General features: G+C 37.9%; 2 protein-coding genes across 10 annotated transcripts in view; one reads left to right on the top strand and one right to left on the bottom strand.

The window, feature by feature from the left end:
• Positions 1–6,006, top strand: part of DOCK7 (dedicator of cytokinesis 7) — a 209,406-nt gene extending 203,400 nt beyond the window's left edge. For all 9 annotated transcript variants that reach the window (XM_053921491.2, XM_053921489.2, XM_053921496.1 and 6 more), the window contains 2 exons: positions 727–894; positions 3,709–6,006. In XM_053921491.2, coding sequence (XP_053777466.1) covers positions 727–894; positions 3,709–3,751 — 211 coding nt within the window. In that variant the 3' untranslated portion in view covers positions 3,752–6,006. The remainder of the gene's footprint in view (positions 1–726; positions 895–3,708) is intronic.
• A 123-nt stretch (positions 6,007–6,129) lies between these two features.
• Positions 6,130–17,727, bottom strand: USP1 (ubiquitin specific peptidase 1). Its single transcript, XM_024565519.4, has 9 exons — positions 17,589–17,727; positions 15,292–15,535; positions 13,345–13,465; positions 12,696–12,800; positions 11,993–12,153; positions 10,297–10,982; positions 9,400–9,570; positions 8,502–8,703; positions 6,130–7,586 (listed from the first exon to the last, which is right to left on the bottom strand). Exons 2-9 carry the CDS (start codon positions 15,459–15,461, stop codon positions 6,851–6,853), a joined length of 2,352 nt encoding a protein of 783 aa, XP_024421287.1. The 5' UTR covers positions 15,462–15,535; positions 17,589–17,727; the 3' UTR covers positions 6,130–6,850.
• Positions 17,728–26,612: the final 8,885 nt, after the last annotated feature.

Here is a 26,612-nt window from a genome sequence, read left to right as displayed (position 1 = left end):
AGGAGGTAATTAGCCTTCCTCTTTTAATCTTGCCAGCACTTGGGTTTTTTCCCCAAAGAACCAGCTTTTGTATTTGTTGATATAAAGCCATGATACTTTTAAAATCATTCCCTGCCTTATACTTCAAGTTTATTTTGGTCTTTTTAGGTTGCTTAGCTCTTCACTTTTACCTTTTTTCTAATATAAGCATTTAGGGCTATACATTTTCCTCTGAGCTTCACATTAGCTACATTCTGCAAGTAGTGATGTACATACATTGTCTTTTAATATCCTTTCATTTATCCATCAGAGTCCAGCAATCTCTGAATAAATTGTTATCAAGAGCTATTCATTTAAGAAACACTCATTTGAACACAGGCAAGCCACTGTGCCAGGTGCCATCAGTGCCGCGTGAATGAGTGTGGTTATATCCCGTAAGGAGCTTTTCGTGTAGTGGTGATATGTGAGAAACAAAATGGCTTCAGATTTAACATTTACAAATATATAATTTTCATTGAATAAAAATATATAATTTTCAATTAAATGAAAACTGGAAGTGAATGTTAATTTTTAAGGAACTCAGCTGATCATCTGTTTCCTTTTTTAAACCTGATACAAGGCAGGATATTTAACATCCAACCGAGAAACTGAATGTCTTCATCACGGTGGAAATATATAGATATATTTATCACCGAGCCCTCAAACTATGCCAGAAGAAATGTTTTGACAACACACTATTTTTTCTAGGTGTGAGGATGCCTTAAGAAAAAATAAGAGCTTAATTGGACCAGATCAAAAAGAATATCAAAGGGAACTGGAAAGAAATTATCATCGCCTTAAAGAGGCCCTGCAGCCTCTGATAAACAGAAAGATCCCTCAGTTATACAAGGCGGTATTACCTATCACCTGCCACAGGTATGCTTATTTTTCTGTTATTTTGGATATGTTCATAAAAATAAAATCTGCTTGAATTATTTAATAGTGAATTAGTATAACTCATATTACATGGTTTCAGATATTATGTCTCCTGATAGGTTCAACTAGTATAAACCTTTTATCATCTCTACCTGAATCATCCTCCAGGATAAGTCAGTTCTTTCTGTAATTCAAGATCACAAAGTACTCACACTAACCAGGACACCACACGTAGTAAGTCTGGCCTCTTAAAACTATTTCTTTTAAAGTCCTGTCACATTTTCTGGTATTTTTGTGGGAGAATTCACTGGAACATATCAAGAGCCAGGCATTTATTTCTCTCAGCCATGCTAGTGAATAGTATGCAGTTTGTATTGAAACAGGTAACCTCACTGAGTATCAAGAAGGCTTCAATGCTTTTCTCCACTTTCTAAGTGAGAAACAAAGTTAGAAATTAAAATAACTTGGAATTTTCTATGACTGATACTAGTTGTACTTGAGCAGCTAATTTAATCCAATTTTTAGATTTCTCTAAAATTTCTTACCTTAAAAAGTCTGTTGTGGACATGAAATGACATGTAAATTTCCAAGGATGGTGCTTAACGTTATTTTTTAGTACCTGAATTCTAGAGAGGGCATCATACCTGCTAAAGATAAACTGCTTTTTTTGCATTTTGAAATCCATATGAAACTTAAATTGTTGTGGCACTAATAGTTTCCCACCCCTTTCCTTGCATTAGTAACAGTAAAGCCTTTAAATTGTACTTACCTGATTAATATTTGGAAGGCCTTTGAAAATGCTTTAAGAAAACAGAATGAAAATACACTCTATAATATACTACAAAAGAAAGTTAAACTGGCTATTTGATCATCTGGGAATTAGTCCTTGTTCTTCAGGAATCTTTCTGTACCTCTAGACCTCTGGGAAAAATCAGACATTTCATTCAAAAAACTGTCTACTAAGTGCCTGCTGTATGTCATGTCCCCTACAGGAAGCATGTAGATTATGAGTTTATCCCACAATATCCAAGAACAGAGACCAGAGGCCTGTTTCAGATCCTTCCTGTGGCAAAATATTATTTTGCTTCCATCATCCTATACTGATGCAAGCACCCCTAGGTGATTTCCTCTTAAAATTCCCAGTGGGAAGCAACACTAGTCCCCTCCACTTTTGGCTTCTTCAGTCATTTTGGAATTTCTGTCGCCTTGCTGCCCCTGATCCCTCCACCAGTCTTACACTCTGGTTAAGGGTCCTGGGAGGAGCGGGCCTGGGTCCCTGAGGTACTCAGGCAGTTCCCAACGTCCGTCTCACTTTCTTCCAGTCTCTCCAACCCTTTGCAGTGGAAGGACGTAATTCTTCCTATCTGAATGAAACTTTCCCTTACACGATTATCCTCAGTTTTGCCTTCTCTATGATCTCATTATGGTCAGTCCTCCAAACTTTTTAGTTCTTAATGTTTGCAAGAGGTTTTTGAAATTTGGAAAAGCTCTTTTCTTGTGAACAGTATGTAGCTTTTAATATTGCTACTTTCCCTGGACCCCAAAAACCACACTTGGAGATTCAAAGGGGAACATGACTTTTTGTACCTGCCCTCTCTCCTTTCCTAGAGATTGTAAAACTCACAGCTTAACAGCAGGAAGGATAAGCAAAAGAAATTAAGAATTAAGGAAAATATATTGAGGTATTGAAGAATATTACTCTCTTCACTATTAACATCTTCAGAGCTTAGAAAATAAAACTTAAAGGTTTATTTTGCTGATTTACAAAATCTGGATTATAAAGTATTAAGGTAGTGGCTCTCAGAATGTGATCTGGGAATCCTGTGGGAAGGGGTCCCTGAGACCCTTTCAGGAGGTTCCTGAGTCAAATCTAATTTTCTACGAATACCAAATATTATTTGCCTTTTCACCGTCATTCTCTTGAGAGTAGCGGTTTTCCAGAGACTGCATGCAACATGATTTTGTAAAAGATGAGAATCTAGGCCTTCTATTAAGCCAGACATTAAATATGTAAGCATGCCACTCCTAAAATATTTTGCAAGTTATTTTTAATAAACAATGCTATTTATGTAATGAGTTATTTTGTAAAATAATTTGAATTGTTCTTAGTTTCAATTTCTAATATGGTATCTGTAATCCACATAAAAGCTTCCTGGGGTCCTCAGTTTTTAGGAGTAAAAAGTTTGAGAACTACTCATTTAAGAGTTAGAATTTAATGTTGTAAATAAAAACTACCTGCCTTTTGCCTTTTTAACAACCGCAAACACAAAAACCATTTCCTCAAACCTATCCCATTATCCCTTAGTTCCTTCATTTATCGTGATACCTAATGCATTTATTGGACAAGTGAATAAATGACCAATGCATTTGGTAAAATGGTTACTGTAATTTATCTTTAATCTATAGAAAAATCTGAGCTAGAATATCTGTAAGGCAGAGTAACTTGCAAAGTTACTAATAACTTTGATGCCAAAAGGTTTTAAAATTAAGTTTTTGATGGCAAAGCTTTGAGATAACTCTGGCAGGGGGAAAAAGTAAAGCCTATTTTAAAAAAAAAAAGATTTTTATTCATTTTTTAGACAGAGAGGAAGGGAGGGAGGGGAGGGAGAAGCATAGATGTGTGGTTGCCTCTGGCACACCCCCCCACCAGGGGCCTGGCTGTAACCCAGGCATGTGCCCTGAGAATCGAATCCATGACCCTTTGATTTGCAGGCTGGCGCTCAGTCCACTGAGCCACACTAGCCAGGGAAGTAAAACCTATTTTAAAGAAATGTGCAAAAATTGTTCACTTATATCCTTTAATTTTCTTCCCAGAGATTCCTTCAGTCGAATGAGCCTGCGCAAAATGGATCTCTAAAATAAACACACTTGTTTTATTCATTCAAAAAGAGCCACATATTCAACATTGAGTGTGAAAAGAAGATCTATTGAAAAATAAGACTTGGGACTAAATTCTGGAAGTTATAGCATTAACTTACTCAATGAAGAATGCAGTGGCCAAAACAGTATCAAATGTAGATTGCTGAAGTTTGAGAATCATGGCTATGGCTTCTAATGTTCTGGTAATATGCTGTTATCTTTTTTAAAAGGCATTTTAATGACTCAAAGGTACACTATACGTTTACCATTATTTATACCATAGCTAATGTTAAATTTACTTTAAGTTTGTATTTTTTAATTTATATTACCATTTATAGATTCATTTTGGAACCGTGTTAAATGTAGTAATGCATATTTTAAGGTACTATTAAATATGTGAACATTTACACTAATTTTACTGAGTAGAACTTTAAAAAATTTCTTTACTGACAAAGGCAGAGAATAAGTTAGTTGATTCAAGAACCAGTTCAAAAAGTGGCAAAATAAAAATTGATAGTTACTATAAGACCCGAGTCCCAAATTAAATGAATAAATTAATGGGTAAAGTTACTGACAATGGTTTGTGAAGTCTTAAAAACTGGTTTCTAAGCTATTTTCCATTTAGACACCAAGAGGGGCGCAGGTTTTGAATAAATTGCAAAAATAACTTCACCTAAGTACTGAGAAAGCTAATGCCATTGACAGTAGCTTGATCTTTGACTCTCGGCCTTATTATACTAACAATGGTGGTATGAACTTAATGAATCCTGTGTTTCAAATTAAACAAGCCTGGCATCAGTTTTGTGATCTAAACTGTTAAATTAGATATCTGCCTAAAGCTGTTACATCACCATAAAAATAAGTTATTTAATTTCAATCTACCAGCTAAGTTATATTTTGATATAAATTTTATAATTAATGTATAATTAATTGAAATTAACCAATTTAAAGTAACTTCATAAAAAACTAACGCAAATTTTTTCTTGAAAGTATATTTCACTTACTTGGCAAGTTTTTCCAAGAAAGTGCATTCATGATTCCTGGAAGTGCTTTGAAGTGTGTTTTCTCCTTTGTGTAGTACAGCATAGTCATTTACACTGTGTTCCTTTGCTCTCTCCACCACATACATGAATCACTTATCACTTAATCAGATTTAACAGTGCCTTCATTCTGTAGTTGGTACTGAAAATAAGATCTCCATTACATCGGAGTGCAGAGGTGATCAGGGCACATAGGTGAGGTAGAAGTGATATCTACCCCCTCCAGCCTACATTTAAAACAGACAATTATCATCTCAAACTCCTCTTTTCTACATCACTTCAAAGACTGAATTATGAAAAGGTTTTTTTTTCAGATGAGTCAACAATGTTGGACCACAAGGGTTAATGGAGGACTCAGAAAGGTATAACGTTTTGGGGACAAAGGATCCAGATGAACAATAAGGCAAGGCAGGAGTTGAGAATGGAAACCCATTAAAGCAAAGAAGGTAACATACTCTCTTCCATGGGTGGGGAAGGAGGGTGGAAGATATAAGGGAGAGAACAGTAAACCCCTAGGTCATCTCTCATGAGGTTACATTTATGGAAGAGTTTGCATAGTTTCACATCAATCTCAGTAACAATATTGAGAACTTTAATGTTTATATTGTGATTTAATTATCATGCATTACTAATTATTTTCTGACAGCTCAGAAGAGGCTTCCTCTTATTCTTAAAACATTGGTATGCTTAACACTTGGCAACTTACCATATACTTCAAGTTTCTTTTAAACTTTCTACCATCAGGAATCTATACTGGTAGTTAACCTTGGCTGTCCCTTGAATATTAGAGGCCCAGGCTCTACCCTAGAATTTACTGTTACCATCAGAAGCTTATGGGTAGTGTTCAGGGCTATTTCTTTTTAAAAGTTCCATGACTGACTCCATGTAGAAAGAGGTAAGCACCATGACTTTCTATATCACACCACATTGTGGAAGAAGGTGTTTATTAACTTGGTGACAGGTAGTCTTATTTGTTGAAATGGGATAAAAGTATTATTCCAATAGCGTGTAACTGATCACTTACCAATTTAGTATACTTAAAATGAAAAATGTAACTAAGTTTTTATGTGTGCCCAAAGTATCATAAGTTCTCCAGTTGTGGATTCCATGAGGTTATATCCACTCTAAAGGACAACTACATTTTTCTTCACTCTAACTGTTGAAAGTAGAGTATTACTAATACTGTTGAGCATTATTAAAATAATGCCTATTTATTCTATGAATGTGTATACAACATGTGTATATTATACATACATACATATATACACACTGTTCTTTAAGAGAACTCAGCTATATTTATGGTAAAAAAAATTCAAGCATTTATAGTTTTCAAGCATTTTAAATTTTATTGACCTTCTGATTCTTAAAAAAGTTAAACTTAAGGTCACACCTCTAAGTTTGATGTACTATATACAGATTGTGCAGAATAAGACTATGAAGAGATACAAATTAGCCCATGCCCAGAAAGATTTACTAAAGAACCATCTTCATAAATACATATAAAATTCTTGTGAAGACAGGACTGCCCAGGTTTTCTGAGACACTTTCAAAGTGATGCAAGGCACAGAATGTGCACCACTGTGAATACACACACATCCCAGGCTTTGTGCCTCTAATACAGCCCGCCAAAGATTTGGCTTCGTGACTTGTAAAACGCAATGTACTGAAATGATATTCTGCTTCTTAGCTGAAAACCCACAGAACCTATAAACATGTAGATAATTACTCCAAAATATGGAGATACAAATACAAGCACTTTATTTTAAAAAGCAAACACAAAAAGGTGTAAATTCAAAAGTGTTTAAATGCTTCCATTTTGGATAATTCAATTAACAACCTATACAGTTTGTTCCCAGAAGCTAATGCATCACTAGTCTCTACTAAGGAAAATGAATTCTAAAAATTAACATGGTTTTCAGTAATTCAAATTTCACTATATAAAAACCTAGAGACCAATAATATACAATAGCTTCAAAAGAAAAGCTAGACTTTTTGATGTAATCAACGTTACCGGTTTGTCTGGGTCTGTTTATATACACAAGGAAAATACACTCACTCTACAGTTTCTTATAAAATAGTAAATAAGGAGTAGACGTGGGAGATGTAGAAGGGGAAAGAGAATTCAAGAAGTCCTTCTCTTCAGTAACTTTTACTTCAGAATCGTCAAAAAGCAACCACTTCCCCTCATACTCCTTTAAGCTTTGCACTACATATGAAATCTTATTCTCAAATCCACTAATGTTAATGCCTGTTTGATCACTGGATTCCTTGTTTCTATCAGATTCTTGGGTCCCATTAGTAATGTCAGTCTCTGAATTTCTGTTTTCAGCAAATGCTGTACTGGCACCTTTATCAGGATTGGATACTTTGTTGTATAGCTCATAATCAGCTTTGCTCTTTTGTCCTCCAAGAAGTCCAACAGCTTCTACATTTTTTTTGTTCAAAACTTTACTTGGCTGTGTATTTCCACTGACTCTAACCGACACTTCTTCATCATCATAATTTTCAACCACACCCCTTGCTTCCTCCTCATTCAGTGGTTCTGGCTTACCCATTTCACACATTTGGCCAACCACAAAATTTTCCTTATCTAGTTCTAGACTGCTAAGGTCTGTGACTTTAACAGAAGCAGTATAGTGCCCACTACTGATCGTAATGCCACTGTGCATCACAACGGCAAATAATCCGTAGCTGTCGTTGGTTGGCTTTGTACTCCATTCTTCCAGTGACAATTTAAGAGGTGTTAGTAAAGGAGTGTTGATCTTGGAAAGTCCACCACCGTAACAATCAAACCTTTGGAAGGAAAAAAAAAAAAAAGTTTTCTGCAATTCCACTTTATATACATTAAGTTTTATAGCCAAGATGAAACCAAGTCTGACTGAACCCTTAATAAACACAAAAGAGTAAAAAGACTCCAATTTTATATACTTAAAACACTTAACTAAAGTTAAAATACTTAAAAAACAGTGCTAATATTCAGTTTCTGTGAAAGCGCTATCCCCCCTTAATTTTGTGCAGTAAGAAAATAAATGGCATTAAAAAAAAACTACAAACCAGAATCATTTTTTATTAAGTCATTTTAATGTGAAGTCTAGTTCCAAGATTTGGGGACAAAAATAAATAGTACTGTAGAGCAAAGAAAAAGTCCACTGAAAGAAAGAACCATGTCATTCTACTGACACAAGAAAATATGTGAAGAGCTACTGGGAAGCCCTCATGGTAATTTCAAGCAATTCACTGACACAGAAAGGACCAGTATCTGCCATGACATGCATACATGTCATAAAAAGTCAGACCATTCCAAATGTAGTCGGCAGTTTTATACTTATTTTTAAATTGCTCTTAGATATTTAATTTTTCAACTATGGGCAAATCTCTCAAATTGTTCAAAAATTAGTTTGATTTCCTGGCTTACCTTAACACTAACATAATTTTGCCCTTTCTCTCCTCAAAAAAATCTTGATGAATATAAAGTTTGTCTTCTGCTTTAATCAGTTCAACTGTATCTAATAAGGAATGAACAGATGTGTGAAGAAATCAAAATATGTATTCATCCCAAAATGACTTGAACTGATGCATTTTTACAGGGAAACTAGAACAAACTTTACCAAAGCAATCTTTATAAATTACTTCATTTCAGTAGTTTTTTGTAAAACTTCTTATATAGAAGCTCATTTTCTTCATATTGCTTTTATTTACAATACTTACTCTAAGCCACTAGCAGCAAAACACTTCAAATGAATGGTTATAACTTCAGGCATTTTGTCAAACAAAAGGCTTCGTTCAGCTTCAGTATAATGATGGCAATTTTCACAGAAATATTTATCTTCTCCTACAATCCTCTCCACTGAAGCAAATTGTGAAATTGCCCATCTCAGGGTCTTCATTTCTGTTTTTGGCTCTGGAGAAACTGCATAAGAAAATCCTTTCACTCACACACGAAAAATCTATCATTTAAAAGTTAAACTACAAAGTTCCGTGTTCAATTAGCATGCAGTTTCAAATGAGTAATCCTTCCAATAATTAGACTCAATTTATAAGTTTCTGAAACTCAATTTCCTTTGAGTTTCAGAAACTTATAAATTATCGTAAGTTCACCCTCAACAGTGCATGTGTCTTTTAAATATCTGTAGTTGGTCAGCTAAAAAAACTATATGGATGACAGAGACAGGAAAAACATGACAAACCTAGTCTCTGACTCAGTGTAAGACAGACGTTATATTTAATAGCCAAATTCCACCATCTGAACAGGCGAACCAGTCTCATGGTCATTTCCCGTAACACTTCTATACTTTCTGTGGCTTATACTAGACAAAACAGTGGCTCAAATATTGTGTTAACAAAAATATCCTCAGTAGCTGAGAAATTCAGGCACCCAAATGTTAACTTATCAAAGTGTTTCATTTTCTCATTATACTCTACACATCAAAATAAAGATTTCAGTTTTCCAAATTCCAATTATTAAGTGAAGCTAAGATTTTACCATAAGCAGAAAGATTTTATTATACCAAAGACACTGAGACAACTTCTTCTCAATAATTATGGTCCTTATTGAAGAAAACTGTAATTATTCCACGGTCCTTAGAAAAACCCCAATTGTGCTTACTTTCGGAACTCTCTTCTACTTTGGAAAGCTCATCTTCTTGTACTGGCACACTGATGTCTTGAAAATCTTCTCTTCTTTCCGTTAAACTTTCACATTCTAAGCAACGAGTCCTTAATACCAACTGACCTTGGAATAATTTCTCTACTAGCTCAAAACCAATGTGCTCTGTGCCTATAAAAAAAATAGGAGAATTTAAGTCTATACGCATTAGTTTTTCAGTATTGCCCAAGTAACCAATATTCATTGAAAGCATGCATGAATAAAAAGGCTGATTTTCAAATCTCAACTTGCTTATTAGCATTAAGAGGTGCCTTATTTGTGAAATATAAATTCCCTGTAAATACTGAATATGAATTACTACTGTCTCTTAAAAAAAAAAAGTCACAACTGTGTCTTCATAATTCCTTTCTCAAAGATACCTCCTATAGTATAACCCCAAAACAAGAATGACACTTTTGGCAAAACCATCACGTCAATACTACACATTTTCCCTGAGATCTGCAGATCTGGAAGAAACTAGGTAAAAATCCAGTTGAAGTACAGTGCACTATTCAGTTCTTTAAAAACTGCATTTCACTAAATGGAACGCCATTCACATGTTTATGTCAGATATTGCTTATATAAGGGGTAAAAGTATTTATCCTCTTTCCATTAAATGTACTGAATTCCCTTAATTATAAACCATAAACTGACATTACCTTCAGACTGACATTTATATACACACACACACAAATACATCTAAGAACAGTGCTTAAAACACCACAATTCAGCGTTAAATTTCTTTTTGAACAAAACTTTAACTAGATTTATACTGCACATGTATCTAAGAAGAAAAATTCCAATTCTGCAACTGTTAATCTGCCTACCTATCAATGTCTAAAAATAAATTATACTGACCTTTGTTGTTGGGCTTAACTTCGTTACCATTAACGAGCTTAATGCTATTCACTGGGGATTCAAGTCCACAACCATTAGTTGTATTATCATTTTCACACTTCCCAGAGTCCTCTTCAAGATCATTTTCATTTTCTTTATATTGTCCTTTGGGTCCTTGGTTTGTTATTTTCCCCAGACTACAGAATTTAGAAAGTATGCTGGGTTGCTTAGTTGCTGACTTTAACCAATTTACTTTAACTTTTGATTTCTTCTGTGAGGGTCTTACACTCTCATTTTCAGAAATGTGGCTGGCCATTAATTTAGGAGGAATCTCTAATGTATCACTTGTAGCTTTTCTTTTTGATCTGGTTTGTCTCTGGTTCTCTTCTAATGACTGGTATTCCTTGGATACCTTAATTTTTTTCTTCATGTTAGCAGATTCAGTGTCACTTTTCCTTTTCCCATTTCCTCTTGGGAGTTTTTCTTTATAGTCTTCAGAATGTTTCACATTGCCCATCTCTATGCTGTGAACACCACCAATTTCCTCTTTCTGATGAGGTTTTTCTTCTATCTTGTTAGATAACTCTGCCACATCTTTTTCTTCTTTTTTTAGGAGTTGGCATGTTTCTTGAATGTTCCCCAAAATACACTGCAATACTTCCTGTGCATCATGCTGTAGATATCCTTCATACATAGGGTTGAGTTCCCTATAAATACAAATTTCCATTTCATATATTCTAGTGTTAAAAATATAATACAAAAAAGAACTTTCTATATAGAAGTTAATACATACCTATAGGGACATCATGACATTTTTAAAATCTAAAAACATTTATTCAGCTATTAATGTCAAACTTACCTAAACAAATACTTTGATCCTCTTCTGAATATATTATTGTTAATAACTAACATGTATAGTGTTTACCATTACCAGGCTTTATTCAAAATGCTTTTTATATTGCATGTATAATTCTCACAGTAAGCCAATGGAATGGGTATTATTATCACCACTATTTACAAATAAGGCAACTTGCCCAAGGTCACAGAACTAGCTAAGCTGCAAAGCCAGGATTCAAACCTGCGCTTAGCCACCATGCTACACTGCCTCTTAAATATACAGCAGTGTATTACACCTAGGTCTATTACTAACCCAAATGGGTGGATCATTTTTAAAAGACTTAACCTGTAACATTTTAAGTAAAGCTATTTTATATATAGGATAAAGTTCTATTTTTTTAAGACAATACTACAAAGGATTAGATTGTAGATTCTTTATAGAAATCTAATCCAGTTAACAGTTCTCATCTAAGCACACACAACAAAAGTATTTGGAATTTATAGTTCTTTTGAATATATTTTGAATAGACATATAACTCATATATTTGAGAATTCAGAACTTTCACATTAAAAAAGACAATGTGGCACATAATAAAATATATATTACCAACATGATAGGGAGCAATATCCCTTTAAAACACATTACTATTTCTACAGAAAAATGGATGGATATTCACATTATAGATAAATATGAATAAACACTATAAACTACATATATTTGGATTTATGAGTTTACTACCAAACTTATGGAAAAGTTTCCAGTTTTTGGAGTCTCTGGGATATTAAGGATTATAAACCTGTAGATATGTTCATGTATCACTCTCCTCTAAAGAAAGCAGTAAGTAGCTAAATTGAAATCCTAGAATATGATAGGCTATACCTGAGTGTGTTAAGCAGTCGCCTTGGCTGAGTAGCAAGCTCATCAGTGTATTTCTCTGGATTTAAGAGGAAACTAGCCTGAAGCTGTTCAACTGAAATAATCAAGGACTGTAAACTGCATATTAGTTCGTAACTCGCCAAAGAATCTTCTTTACAATTTCCCTGTCAAGAAAGAAACACACGTCAATATTTTTATTTATAACAAATTAAGTACCTTCCCCTTTATCTTTGTCTCACTAGACAAAACTAGGTTTTCTAAATTTAATTTCATTATAGCACTAATTTTATGGAGGTATACAATTTTTTTTAATTTTGAGGGGGTTTTTGGTTATTTTCTATTATGTGTATGACAGTATTTTCTAATTAAGTCAAAGATTCCTTTATATTTACTTAAATTTTAAAATGTGTAAATTGGAAAACCAATAACTGAGTAACAGGTAGTACAAAGGTATGGTAAATTGTGATGGTGGAATACAAACGATGTTTACTGATAAACAGTAAGTTAAGACTGGAGAAGACACTGTAAAGGGGGTAATTTAGTTAGCTACCCCGCAAGAATGAAAAATAACTGCCTTTCTGACTATGTAAATAATCCTTGTCATCCTCCTCCCAAATCCTGTGTATCTATTACTTTTTTATTTGGGAGCAAATGATTTTCCATTATTTTATTTTTTTATATTATTTTGTCATTTTTATTTTTTTACCTTCTCTTTTTGATTGGCTTCATCTTTAAGAGCTTCTTTCTTCTTTGAAATAATATTAAATAAGTGCTTCACTCCAGATTTAAAACCGGGACAAAAATATAACACCTATAAAAAGTGAGATTGAGTGTTTACTGAACAAACACCACTCTCATGCTTTTTGTAGAGCACTTTTACATGTGCATTACTTAAAATTCTAAGATGAATGTTTGTGTCAAAATTTGTTCTCTATTTCATCATCGCAACCCACTGTCTTCCCTGAGGCAATATTGCTCTGAGCAGACATTGCTAAGACTTACCGTTGTAAGCATACAACATAAAACAGATATAATTCCAAGGGTTAAAATACTTATCACCATAACACCAGGAACTGGGCAGAAAAACTAAAGGTTTGGTATCTTAACCAAAGTGTACTCAATTTGGCTCTCACAACTTTATTTAATGTATCACTTTTTCTTTCCCCAAAGGAAGTTTCTAACACAATTTAGAATCATTATTCTTACTTTAGCCCATTCTGATTTATTTATAATCAAAGGCAAAGACAGTATGGACAATTAAGATCCTCTAATAATCTGAAATTCTCAGAAGCATTAAATGTTATATCATCCTTTGCCTACTAAAGTTTCATTATATAGCAAAGTTGTCAATTTACCTGAAGTATGCTATTAAGATAACAAGTATTGCCAAGATTATTCAGTCCCACAAATGGTAGCAAATTTTCTTTCTTCTCACAGTTTATAGGTGAGGACTGTGCTGCAGGAACAACTTGATCACTATTAAGTATAAAGGGGAGGAGAAAAATATAATGAAACAGTATCTTAACGAAACAAAGTAGAAATCTTACTTTCCTAGATTTAGTCTTTTCCCCAAAAGTTGTATGATCTAAAAAGCATATGGATTTTAGTCAGATTACATTTTAAGAGAAGAACTATGTACAGGTAAAAAATTGGCTGTACACCTAGAGTAAAAATTTTATAAGCACTTCTAAAACAGTTACAATTAAGAAGCCTCAAAATTAATTGTATCAAGAGGCCATTAATCCCATTTTACAGAGGAAAAAATTGAGGAACTAATAGTGATTTAAGCCAATATGACACTTTTTTAAAAAAATTTTGTTTAGAGAGAGGGGAAGGGAGGGAGAAGGAGGGAGAGAAACATTTATGTTGAGAGATACATGATTGGTTGCTTCTCACACGCCCCCAACTGCCTGACTGGAATCTAACCAGCAACCTTTCTGTTGGCAAGCTAGCAATCCACTCAACCACACCAGCCAATGACAACAGGGCCCAACAGGACAGTTTTATCAAGTACCGCTGACCCTTGAACAATGCAGAGGGGAGGGTAGTTTAGGAATGCTGACCTCCCCTCTACCCAAGTGCATGGTTGAAAATTCCCTTATAGCTTTTGACTCCCCCAAAAGTGAACTACTCATAGCCTACTGGAAGCCTTACCAAAAACAAAAAGTCAATTAACGCATTTTGTATGTTATATGTATTATATATTGTGGTCTTATAATGAAGTAAGCTAGAGAAAAGATAAATGTTATTAAGAAAATCATAAGAGAAAATACACTTATGGTACTTATTCAAAAACATCACCACATAAGAGGACCCACAGTTCAAATCCATGTTGTTTAAGGATCAATTATAGCTTAACTCTAGGAACCTGGGGATAACTTGACTGACAGTATTTGGGAAGCTGCACTAAGCAGTCAGATTCTAATAAGAGGAAAGAGTCTGTAAAGAGAATTATATAGTTGTCTCCCACTTAAAAACAAATTGTTCAAGTTTATAATCCTAGTACCTCGCTTTAGCAAACATTAGGTCATCACGGCATTTCTATTTTATAGTTGCTAACTATTACTCTGGTACCTAAAAAGTTTTATAGGCATGAATGCTGGTGAAGAAAAGCTTCACATACAACCTCCTAAAGTGATTATTGGTGAATATTAGGAAATTAAACATATACACCCAAATCTCTAGTCGCACAGCAGAGTGCCTACCTGCTGATTAGGGAGCTAGCATAGACTCCAGCTGGAGCTATTGATGGAATAAATATTTCATTTTGCTGTGATTTCTTTTTAGTCCCTGAAGGATTTGCATCAAAAGCATTTGTTTTTAAGTTTATTTTAAATATAATTTGCAATTGTACACCCCCCACAGGTTTGATAATTCATATATTAGGTATGACTACAAAGTGTAAACATCTCAGGTAACTGTCAGGTATTCTTAACCAAAAATTACCCATTTCTTTACCCTTACACTAAATGTGTTGTACCACAATCATGTTTAAATTGAAAGACAATTTTAGCCAATACATACTTCTCCAGGTTAGTCTAATTGGCTGAGCACAATGTAAATGAGTTAACATTAATGATGTGACCCCTGGGGGGAACCACCAGTTTTGTTCAGTTGTTCAGTTTCTACTATACACTACTAGACTTGTCCCACAAATATTATTGGGGGGGCGGGAGGGGGCGGCGGGGAGGGGTGCCTCTATGAACTATCAGGTCAGAATGCCTGGAAGTATCCATCCAAGTTCACTGCTTCTTCACTGATAGGGAATTTTAAGAGCACAGAAGTATACTTAAGATACCTACATTTCAGATCCTCTATATTCAGAAGCTTTTTCTTCATTTTCTTGAGAATCTGTGAAATCCAAGGCTCTCTTAGTTTCCTTTTTCTGAAAAAACTTCAAGGAAAGTCTGTTTTTCTTTGACGGACTACCTCTTGAAAGCCCATTACTTTCACTAGGTATAACACCAGGCATTTTTCTCTCCAAATCCCAAAGAGTTGACAAGTACTAAATTATACAGGGATGTTATAATCAATCACCAGTCATATCTGTTAATCACAGAAAAGGTTTAATTAGTTTTCAGTTATCAGCTGTAGGCAATAAAATCAATTTTGAAAACAAATTTACCGAAGAATACTATTAATTGGAACTTTGTATTTGAAAACCTGATGCCTGGCAATAATAAGCAGTCAATGTTCTACTACTCGCCATTTGTCCCTAACTTTCTTATACAACAAAAAAGTATCAGATAAATGATATCGTTTTTAGCCTGCTATTATTAGATTACGGGTCACATCACAGAACACCCCATTTTAGAAAACCTTCATTTTTATTGTAATTTATTAATTCATTCAGGAAATACTGAGCAACTACCTACCATCTCTAATTACAAAAGTACTGGGTGGGAAATAGTGCTGAATGGGAAGTCAAAGGATGCTGGAGTGAATCTTCCTTCCGAGGCCTTTTCTATTTATGAATATGAATACATGAAATAAAATCTCTAAAAAATACCTTTAAAGTATAATTTAAATACAAGAAAAGGGATTTGATGTGGTTGTGTTATGCCTAAAAACCTGAGTGAAAAGTAAAAACAAAAAGTTGGGATAGTGGGCAACTTTGTGTATATCAAATTCTTATGCACTAGAAACTACAATATGCAACTTACTTTCCAAATATTTTTAAAATATAAGGTTTTTTTTAAAAAAAATAATGCTTTATGTAGGAAAAAAGATGACTTGGTTTTGCCTCTTGCTACCTTCCCAGGTTTCAGGTAAAACCTTTAGCTTAAAATAAAAAGGCATTATTTGTGGTAGTTATTTTATACATCACTCGTTTTTTTCATTAGACTAACTGGGGGGAAATTAAGAGAAATTACCTCAAACCCGAAAGCTCAGCAATGACTGTCAAATACAGACACAGAGTGATACCGTGAACAACATTCACTCAAATTCCACCCTTACGAAGCACTCCACTGGCTGTCTCTGATGTGGGAATTCACAACACTGCACTCGGCGGTGAAACCACATTTTTGAGACTCAACTCGGGAATGTGGAAAGTTGACCAATTTCCCCATGCCCTCCTCCAACTCGAATTTATTCTCCTCCCCACTTAATGCTACTGATGAAATGCTATCATGAGTGGTAAACCAGCCTTCGCTAAGTTGTCAGGGACCTCTAAGCATTAAAAAGGTTTTCCTTGGGAGCCAATTCTAATAAATTATGGAAACTGAGTAAGAAGAAGTAATTGGTAGAAAAGAAAAACTGATCAAGTAGCTGAAATAACGGGTTATCAATCCTAATAAATAAACCAACCCTCCTGGCTCCCTCAAAGCAATGATTAAATATTTAACATTACTGAAAATATAACATTTCTTGCTCTTGGATTTAAAGAGGATTGAGGGTTAAAACTGAGGGTTGTTATATTAAAAATGTTTCCCCTGTAGTCTCAAATTTCACAGAAAACACGAATCCAATAGTAAATGTTCTTGAACAAATGACGGCGTGAACACTCAGTCCCATCAACTTACTTTCTAAAAACACGACTCAATTCCCATTTTTCACGAAAAAAACAAAACAATAACATCCTCGACAAAGGTTTACAACACGTGGCGTTCTAAATACTTCTAGAAAAACTAAAACAAACTGCGCGGTAAAATTTAGCAATTACCGACACAGGGCAACGTAAGTGAAAACATTTCTTCTCCCAAACCCGAACTATTCTACGAACGCAAAAGTGAAAGATGACGAAATTGTGTTGCTGTCGCTGCCCGTCACCGCAGTGGGCTCCGCCACCGCGGGCTTGCCCGTGGCGTCCCGGACTCCAACCACCACTCCCGGCCCCCAAGCTCGTGGGCTCGGCCAATTTACGCCTAAGCCGCACCTGCTTTCGGGAGTCCCGCCGCGGCAGGAGGGGCGCCCCGCCCGGTGCCAAAGGGCTCGACCAGCCAGCCGCTCGGCAAGGGCGCAGCACCGACCAGGTCCCGTGGGTGGGGGGGTCGTCCCCGCCGCACAGACGCCGGGTCCCAGAGCAGCCCCACTCGCAAGCCGGCCCAACTTGCGTCGGCACCCCGGCACCGGCCTCTCCTCCCCAGGCCCTCCTTACCTGGTCATGGCCCAAAGCGAGGTCCGCGGCCGTCACGCCGGAGACTCCAGCCGGAATGAACACGGGTGCGACAGACGAGACCTTGCCCCGAGCCCGCAGAGTCCCCGACCCAAAGAAAAACTGTCTGGATCGCCCTCCCCGCGGGGGAGTGACCATTCGCTTTCAAGAGCGGGAACCCGAGCCGCCTCTCGGTCCTGCCTGGCGCCGACACCAACTACATCCCCGGAGCGGCGCCCGCCCGCGCCTGCCCCGGGATGGTAAGGAGCGCAAGAAGTACTCCCGCTGGCGAAGCGCCTGAACCGCTAGGGTCTTCCCCACTCCACCACCGAGGGGAACTTGGCGCGTTTTCCTCACTCTCAGGACCCCCGTGTTTCAGCCTCCGCCCGCGCCAGCGCCGCGATTGGAGGTGGCGTCCTTCGCAAATGCCGGTTCTAGTTTCCACGATGCAGAGACGCGAAAGGCCGGAGCTGCCTCGCGACCGCCACTAGCCCCCTGGCACGCACGCGCTCCGGAACCAGCTGGAACGGTAGTTTCCCCAAGATCCTAACGGGTTCTGCAGTTTCAAACGCTGCAGGCACCGTCACGGGCAGCTCGCCTGGGTCCTCGCCGAAGGCGCGCGCTAGGTGCTAGAGGCCTGGCTGGCAGGCTCGAGCCTCACACTCCTTTCTTTTTTTTCTTAACCATTAGTGCGCGCGAGTTAAGGGAAAGGCGTTTGGGTCAGGAGACGGTACGGAGAGAAGCTGGGACGGCTCCTTCCCGGAAAAGGAGCCGCCAGGTGCTCAAATCCACCAATCCGTGAACAATCCCCCAGTCCTTGCCGCCCCCCAGCCACCGGTGAAAAGGAGCCAATCAGAAGTACCTAGACAAAAGCCAATTGAGTGGGCGGAGAAAAGAAGTCCAGCCAATACCATGAAGAAGAAAAGAATATTAACCAATATCACCCTAATATTGAATTAAAAATTTTTTTTGAAAAAGGAGGGCTCCCCTCAATCACTGTTGAACATACAAAGTATTTTTCAGGAGCTGTCCCCCTCCTTCCGCTCTCGCAGTCGACTGTTAAATCTAGCTCTGCGCTGCGCGAGCACTCCGTGCCACCGAGGGTGCGGTTTCCGGAGTGAGGCCCTCGCAGTAAGCCCCTCCCCTCTCTTGCGTACACCCTCGGGTGGGGTTACCAGGGAAACTAGCTTCGGAAAATGGCTGACCGGCTTGCTCTTCGGTGGGCCCCAGAGTGTTCTCTTGGGAATAGCGCCAGCCTGGCCTATCCAAAAAGAAACAAACAAACAAAAAAAAAAACAAGGGCTGCTATGGATAGCTGTAAATCTAAAACGGAATACTGCAGAGCTCCTTCCTCAGCATTTCCCGCACCCCCTACTCAGGCACACATACACACACGCTTTATTTTCCGTTTACCCCTCTCCCTGTCCCGTCGGTACAAGGAAACAAAATAGCGTTTTAAGGCCCAGCTCCGACTTAGCTTCAAAGGATTCCGGCGCGAACCCCTTCTGAACGACTCAAAAAAAAACCTCACCTAGGTTTTGCGTCCTTCTGTGTTTGTATCCTTCGTGAGATGACCTCACAACCTAAAAAGCAAGTTGCTGCAGTTAAGCAGATAAGTTCAGGCCCAATTCATTTAATCACCTAGGTCTTTTGAGCTGCTTATCGTGTGTCAGGCATTTGTCAAGGCGCAAGGCACGTGGCGTAAATGAGATAACATTCTGTGCTCTAAAGGAGCTTTACATTCTGGAAAGGGACACAGATAAACTAAAATTATATGAATGATAGGGAAAGTAGATAAAAGTGTGCTGCTTTAGATAGGATAGTCTGGAAAGACCTCCTTGAGTGGATATTTGAGTAGAGAATTAAATGAAAACGGAGGGATCCTTGTAGGAATCCAAGGGAAGGATGGTCCAGGCAGAACAGCAAGTTAGAAAAGCCCAGAAGCTTGATGTGCTTGGCGTTTGGGAAAGAAGCAAGGAGGCCAGGGTGCTTAGAGCACGGTGAACCTGGGTGAGATGATTGTGGGAAGATTATTTGAGACATAGCGGGGCTTTGATTAAGCTGGGTAGGGAGATGGAAGCCATTGAATGGTTTTGGGCTGGAGATTGGAATGATTTGTGAAGTGGTGGATAGACTGTTGACCTTAAAAAGCGCAAGCAGGAAGGTCAGCTAGGAGACCATTTCAGTAGTGTGGTGCCCTGCAGTAAAGTGGTAGCAGTGGAAATGTTGAGAACTGGTAGGATTCAGAATGTATTTTGAAGTAGAGGCAACAGGATCTGATGGATTGTAAAAAGAGAGAAAGTGTGTGTGTGTGACAAATGACAGGTTTTTTTTTTTTTTAACCCAAGCAGCTAGACAGTGCTTGGTTATTGCTAAAATGGGGAACATTGGAGACCTACTGGGTTTGGTGGGAGGGGCCCTTGTTCTAGACATTAAGATTGAGATGCCTATTTCACATGCAAATAGAGATGTTGAGCCAGCTTATACCAATTTGGGAGCTCAGTAGACAATTTAGATCAAGAGATACAAATTTGGGAGTCATCAAAGGGTGTTTTAAACCATGAGACTAGGAGAAATCACCTGGAATGCTAATATTAATCCTAAAAAACCTGCAGGGGATTGATGACCTTTTCCCTTCCCAAGCCAAGAATCCTGAATTCAGATAACCGCCCCTTAACCTACCCACCTTAGCCACCCCCCTCCCCCCACCAAAAAAATGAAAAACATTTTAAAAGTGAAACTTAGAAATCTCCCCATTATTGAGTTTATAAAAAGAACATTATGACATGCACAGTGATCTCTAAACTGCCTAGAGAGAAGTTAATGCTGCTATCACTTGGAAAAATGGGCTCAAAACTAGTTTTTTACCATAGTTTCATGGGATTGATGAACACTATTTGAGAGCAAAAGGAGAAGCATCCCAACTCATTCTGAGGCCAGTGTAATGGTGATGCCCAAAATGAACAAGGACAGAATTAGAAAATCAAACTATAGGTCCCTCCCTTAGTTTGCCGTTGTTTACCCTGGACTGGAGTGTCTTACTCTCTCACACTAGGAAAATCATTGCTACTTTCAAACTCTACTAGGAGGAATAACCAACTCTAATTTCCTATTCTAATTTTCCCAATTCTAGTTTTTCTATCTCCGTTGAGATCCTATTGTGTGTAGCCACTATTCTTCCTGTATTATGATTTACAGTATCAGTCAAGGTTCATTTGCAGAGAATAGAATAGAATCCTTTCCACCTGGCATAAGTATCAAGGGTATTGAATACTTGGGAGTGTTGATTAAATAGACTCTAAGGTTTGTTTTTCAGGAATGAGTCCCAAAGTTTTCACAGAACAGGCCACCAAGGAGCAATGACTTTTCTATAATCAGGAAATGACGATTTGCGAATTATATTGCCCCTACAACTGCCTAGGGACCACCGCCATCAGAAAGCCGCTTGTGTTGCCCACGCGGCACCCACTGCGACCTACAGGAGCACGGGGAGGGCCTAAATCCTGCCCGTTGGGGCCCACACGACCGGTGGCTGGATACCTAGACTTTGTTAGTGTTGCTTCAGAAATACCAAACACCTCCCCAAATGTGCCTATCAGTAGCCACAGCTGAAGCCTGTGGATGTATTTCAGGCTTGGTGTATTTATGGCACTATAATTTACACAAAAATTTAAAGGGTTTCTACACCTTTTGCTTTCAGTCAGTTCTGTGTGAGAGAAATCACAGCCACAGATCTTACCTAGATATATCAATAGTTTTTAAGCCCAAAGACTCTTTATCTTTTATTTTCTGGCTTCCTGTGAGGGGCAGCTACCTCACCCTTAACGACAGCTAACCCGGGGGCATCTAAAACAATGAGATTTAAAGGTTGACAGCATTTCAGTCCCATATTTGTCAGCTTGGTATGGCTGAGTGGCGGGCATATTTCCTTCCAAGGCTTTTGTTCACGGGTGCCGTTTCTGTGTGCTGTGATTTGGAGGTAGAGGAGTAATAGGTGGGGGTTTTTTCAGCCCTAAGGCTCAAAATTCTGGGACTCTTAATCCACTTAGATTATATACAGAGAACCCCTCTTAGCAAAACTGTATTCCTGTCCATATCTACTTGCAGATTGGCTAGCTCTGGCCTGAGTTCATTTCTCAAAGAATTGTGCTAAAAATGGCAAGAAAAAGCTAGTAAACACCAATTTTATAAATTTTTCCAATTATCTCCCGTTATGCCCCAAGTATCTTGGGACTGCACAAGGGTCAGCAGTGTTTCATCGTGTTACATCTGAGTCTGTCCAAATGTTTCCACTAAGCCAACGTGACGTTTCTTTTAAGGTTGTTCTATGTGCACAGTGAATCTGCAGTCTCCTGGGCACCAGGCCGGTAAGTAGGGTTAAGTCAGAGCATAACCTAGCTGGGAGGCACCGTGCCTGATGATGGAGGTAAAGGAGTATTCCCCCCAAAAGATGCATGCCACCAGGAACTTGGGGTACACATGGCTTTCTGCAAGTCACAGCCGAAGGTAGCAGAGGCCTCCTAGAACTTGACTCACTGATAGTAAAGGGGATGACAGGACCCCAAAACAGTAGAGGCCAGGTGGCAGTGCTCAACTACCAGAAGCCAGAGGCCAGGGAGTTACAGTAATTATCATGTAGACCTGACCCACACACTTATGGAAATGGTTAAGAAGATCTTGTCCTTAGGGGCAATATAGGTAGGCAGCCAACACGGGTCTTATTAGTTTGTGTCAGCAGGAAAAATCAAGAATAGATGACCATGAGGCTAACTTCTGTCGCCCTATAAAGTCACAATTCCTTAATCACTTTCCACACCTAAGCCAGTTTATCGACCTGGAACCCGTTGACTGAAGAGGTCCCCAGAAGAGAGGACCCTGCTACACTTCAAGAAGTATAATGATAATGATTTCCCTAGTCCCTCCCCAAGGTGCAGGGTTGGCAAACGAAGGTTTACAGTTGTTCATATGGAAATACAATAATAAATAATAATACAGGAATAAACTCTGTGTTTTGCATATGCACAACTGTAAACCTACTTTTGCTCCACCCTGTATATTTGATCATTTCTTTGGGTAATTGTACCTTGGTGAAATGGGAACACCCAGACATTTCAATTCAGGGCCTGAATTGACATCAATACCCAGAGATGGGAAGTATCTTCCCGGCTCTCTGTCAGGGTGGAGGCATAGAGAGGCCAGTTAATAAGAGGGGTCGAGGCAAGATCCAGCTCAGAGTGGGTCTGTTGGGTCTGTGGCCTACATAGTGGTCATTTCCCCAGTCCTCAAATACATAATGGGATTGGCCTTTTTGGCAACTGGTACAAACCCAGTGGGACCTTTGCCTGTGGAGTAAAAGCTATAGTGGGGAAGGCCCAGTGGAAGCCTCTGAAACTGCCTCCCCTCCCCAGCCAAACACGGCACAGGAAATCTAAACAGCACTGTATCTCAGGGGAGGGCAGTGGAAATTAGCGCCACTCCTATGCGAACTTTTGTTCACAGGGGTGCTGATTCCATCATATCTCCGTTTAACTCGCCATGTGTCTCTGCAAACAATAGACGGGCCCTGAAGGGTGGCAGTGATCATGGCAAGCTCACCCATTCCTGGGCCTGATGGCAGCTGCTGTGCCAGGTGCAGTAAGTTTGCCAGAATAAACGGATACAGCCTCAGGTGTTTGGTACACATCATTGATTTGGAGAATGCATTCTTTTTTATGCCAGTCTTAAGAAAGGATCAGAAACAGTTGGCATTCCCTTGAAACAGACGAAAATACACTTTTGCAGTTTGGCCTGGAGTGTTAACATTCCTGCCCTCAGTCCTAAAATAGCTTGAAGAGATCTAGAACTTCTGGACATCCCAGGTTAATCTGTTAAGTCAGTGATATCCAGCTGGTTGGCCACCATAAGTAAATTATTCTATACCTGTATCAGGAGAATTCAAGGACTGAAAGTGGACATGCGTGGCAGCAGTGCACACGTGTGTGGACAAGAAAACTAAATCCTCATCTTCCCTTTCGGGAAATCAATAGATAATGGCTAACTGAGGAATCAAGAAGTAGAAATATGAACATGTTATTTAGATATGTGGAAATAAATACCAAAGAATCAGCTAGAAGTCGAAAGTGGTTGCCTGAGGGAAAGGGAAGTCTTTCTTGTTAACTCTTTAGATCCTGTGTCTGTATCACTTTGAAAAAAGCACAAAACTTTTTTTAAAAAAGCACTGTGAGTGAATTGTTTTCTGATTTTATCCCTGGGAAAGGTCAACGCAAAGAGACTCAACAGGAGGAGGATAATTTGGGATTGGGTGACAGTTCTCCCGACCCTCACCTTCTGCGTGCAAAGTAAAGACAGAAAGGCTCGGTATGTGAACCCTTGGCCTTTGTCCAGCATCTTTAGTAGCCACAGAAGGCAAGCAACCTCAAAACAGCTAGTAAAACCACTATCCAGTATTTAAATTTAAAGATTATTTCCACAAATTAAAGTCTTTTGAAAGGTAAAATCCACTTGGCTTCAGGATTTTAAATTCCTTTATACAGACTCAAGGCCCGGGGCCAGAGGGTAGGACCTCCCATGCCTATGAAAGGCACACCTTGCCCCATCAGCAGATGCATGTCCGGTCCGTGGGTGGGTACTGAGGGGTAGCAGGAAGTCTCAAAAGCCTATTTAGAGCCTATTTATATTTCAGGGGAAGAAAGTCTTGTCTTTCACATACCATTAACATTCTCTTATTCTTTGGATGTCTAACCCATCCTGAAAAGAGACCTACAATTAAACTTCAAGAGCAATATCTTTTCTTCTTTGAATAAAACTGACTTTAATAAAGTACTAAGTATTTGAAGAGAACATTAAATTGCTATTCTTTTCATTCGACTATTATGGACTTATGGTTTTTTACATCCTTAACTTGTTTTAAGTATGTATAAGTTTAATCTCCCTTTTGAAGGAAAAAACTAACAATTTAATCTGTGGGAACTCCTTTTTAAGTCAGTTTCTAGGTTCTCCCAACATTTTCAAAGCATCCTCGCCCCTTGTCACATCGCAGATCCATCTTTCAAAATATTTTCTTACTGACTTGAATATACCATGTAATATGTTGTTTTACCATGTTTATGGTCAAGCCATAACATTATAAGCCTCTAATTAATTATAAGCCTTAATTAAAAAAATAAATCTAAGTGGAGTCATAAGATACTATTTACTATCTATCACTTTACCATTTCATTTTGAGCTTTGAAAAGAGCCCAGGTGTTTATCAATCAGACAAGAATACGTGGGGATTGTATAATGATTATTATGGGCTTGTTTCAGCTCAATTATCTTGGAATTAGATTGTGTGTAGGTTTTGGTATGGAACCACCTCCAACCTATTCATGGCCTAAAATAATCTTTTCTTTCTCATGCTTCTATGGCATAAACACATGGTCTTCTGCTGGCCTCCTTTGGCTACCTGGACAGAGGCATTCAGCCAACTGGTAGCCTGGGGCATGGGCTCAGCTAGAGACAGGAAGGCCTCCCTCTTCCAGTGGTCACTTCTCAGGGAGGCTACATGGAGCTTCCTCACAAGACAACCACAGCTTTGTTCCAGGAGGGAAAGCCCCAGTGCACAATCATGTCCCAAGCCTCTGCCTTTATTACTGTATTACACTCCTTCCGGCCAAAGCAGATCGAAGGTCCGAGTCCAAAGTCAGTGTGGTAGGGTCTTCACAAAGACATGGCTGTTAGGGGGGTGTGTTCGGCAAGGAGGGGAGGTTGGTAAGGGGAGTGGTTTGAGTCTGACCCTGGTGTCAGAAAGGTTACAGTCTACTCCAGTCTTGCTACGAATATTATCTTAACAAAATACAAGTCCTTCCACTCGGGCATATCAGACAGATGACCCAATAGTAATACAGAATTTTGCATGAGATTTGATCTAAATATCCCCTTAACTGTAGTTAATTTTTATATACAAATATATATTTCTTACTTTCATTTTTAATCTTTTATCCAAGATTGGATAAAAAGATTCCTATCTTTATCAAAAGATAGGAATCTTTTATACAATTCAGTATTGAACTCTTAATTGTTTACCTTTAAAACATCTTTAAATAATATATGTATTTACTTCACCTATAGCCCCCAAAGACAATTAAGAAATTTTAAAGCAATTTAATATTAAAATATAATAATATTATAATTAAGAATTATCACAAATATCACAGTTTAAAAACTACCTAATAAGATTTTTTAAATGCTTTCTGTGGGTTTGTGTTTTGTTTTCATCTGTGATTTATGAGAACTAATTTATAAGAGAGTGGATATATGAATTATGTTACATTTCAACTGTAATGTGTTTACCTTACATCTTTTTTCAATACAGTCATAAATATTATAGCTACCTTAAGTGTAGGAGGAGATTTTGAGTCATTGCAAGGAATAAAATAAACCATGTTTGTATTCCCAATTTTATATTTTGTAGTATCTATACTTTCCCCTTCAGCTGTAAACTATAAAATCACATTTTAAAAATTAAGTTTTATTTAAAAAAAAAACAATAATTTACCAATAGATTTTCTTTTTAATTTCACTTATCAACATTAAGTAAGGACATTTCCACAGTAAGAAATGGTAATGCTCCTAGATTAGTTGTATCATATATTTTATTGCTTTTAATATAAAAGCTCTAAAATTTGGAATTATAAAATTTACATTAAAAACAAAAACCAGAACTCATACTGAGTTTTTTTCCCTTCTTACCAAAAAAAGAAAAAGGAGGGCTTAACTCCCTTATTATCAGCCCAGAAAACACGGTCTATGGGATCCAGATTCCAAGTGACTCATCTTTTTCTCGTAGGCGTGGAGGGGCTGTGTGTGTGTTGCCAGATATGTAGGTATGTGTGTGCGGAGGTGTGTGTACAGTTATTTTATTATTATTACAATTTAACGTAATTTTTATCTCTCTGCTGCCTTTTTTTTTGAAGCTTGGAAGCTTTTCTCGACTGTAATGGTATGCTGAAAACAAATTATTAGTTAAAATAATTTAATTCATAACAC

Source organism: Desmodus rotundus, chromosome 3 (assembly GCF_022682495.2).
Source record: "Desmodus rotundus isolate HL8 chromosome 3, HLdesRot8A.1, whole genome shotgun sequence".
NCBI classification, from domain to species: domain Eukaryota; kingdom Metazoa; phylum Chordata; class Mammalia; order Chiroptera; family Phyllostomidae; genus Desmodus; species Desmodus rotundus.
Note: the sequence above shows the minus strand (reverse complement) of the source record. Positions and strands in the feature narration are given on the sequence as shown.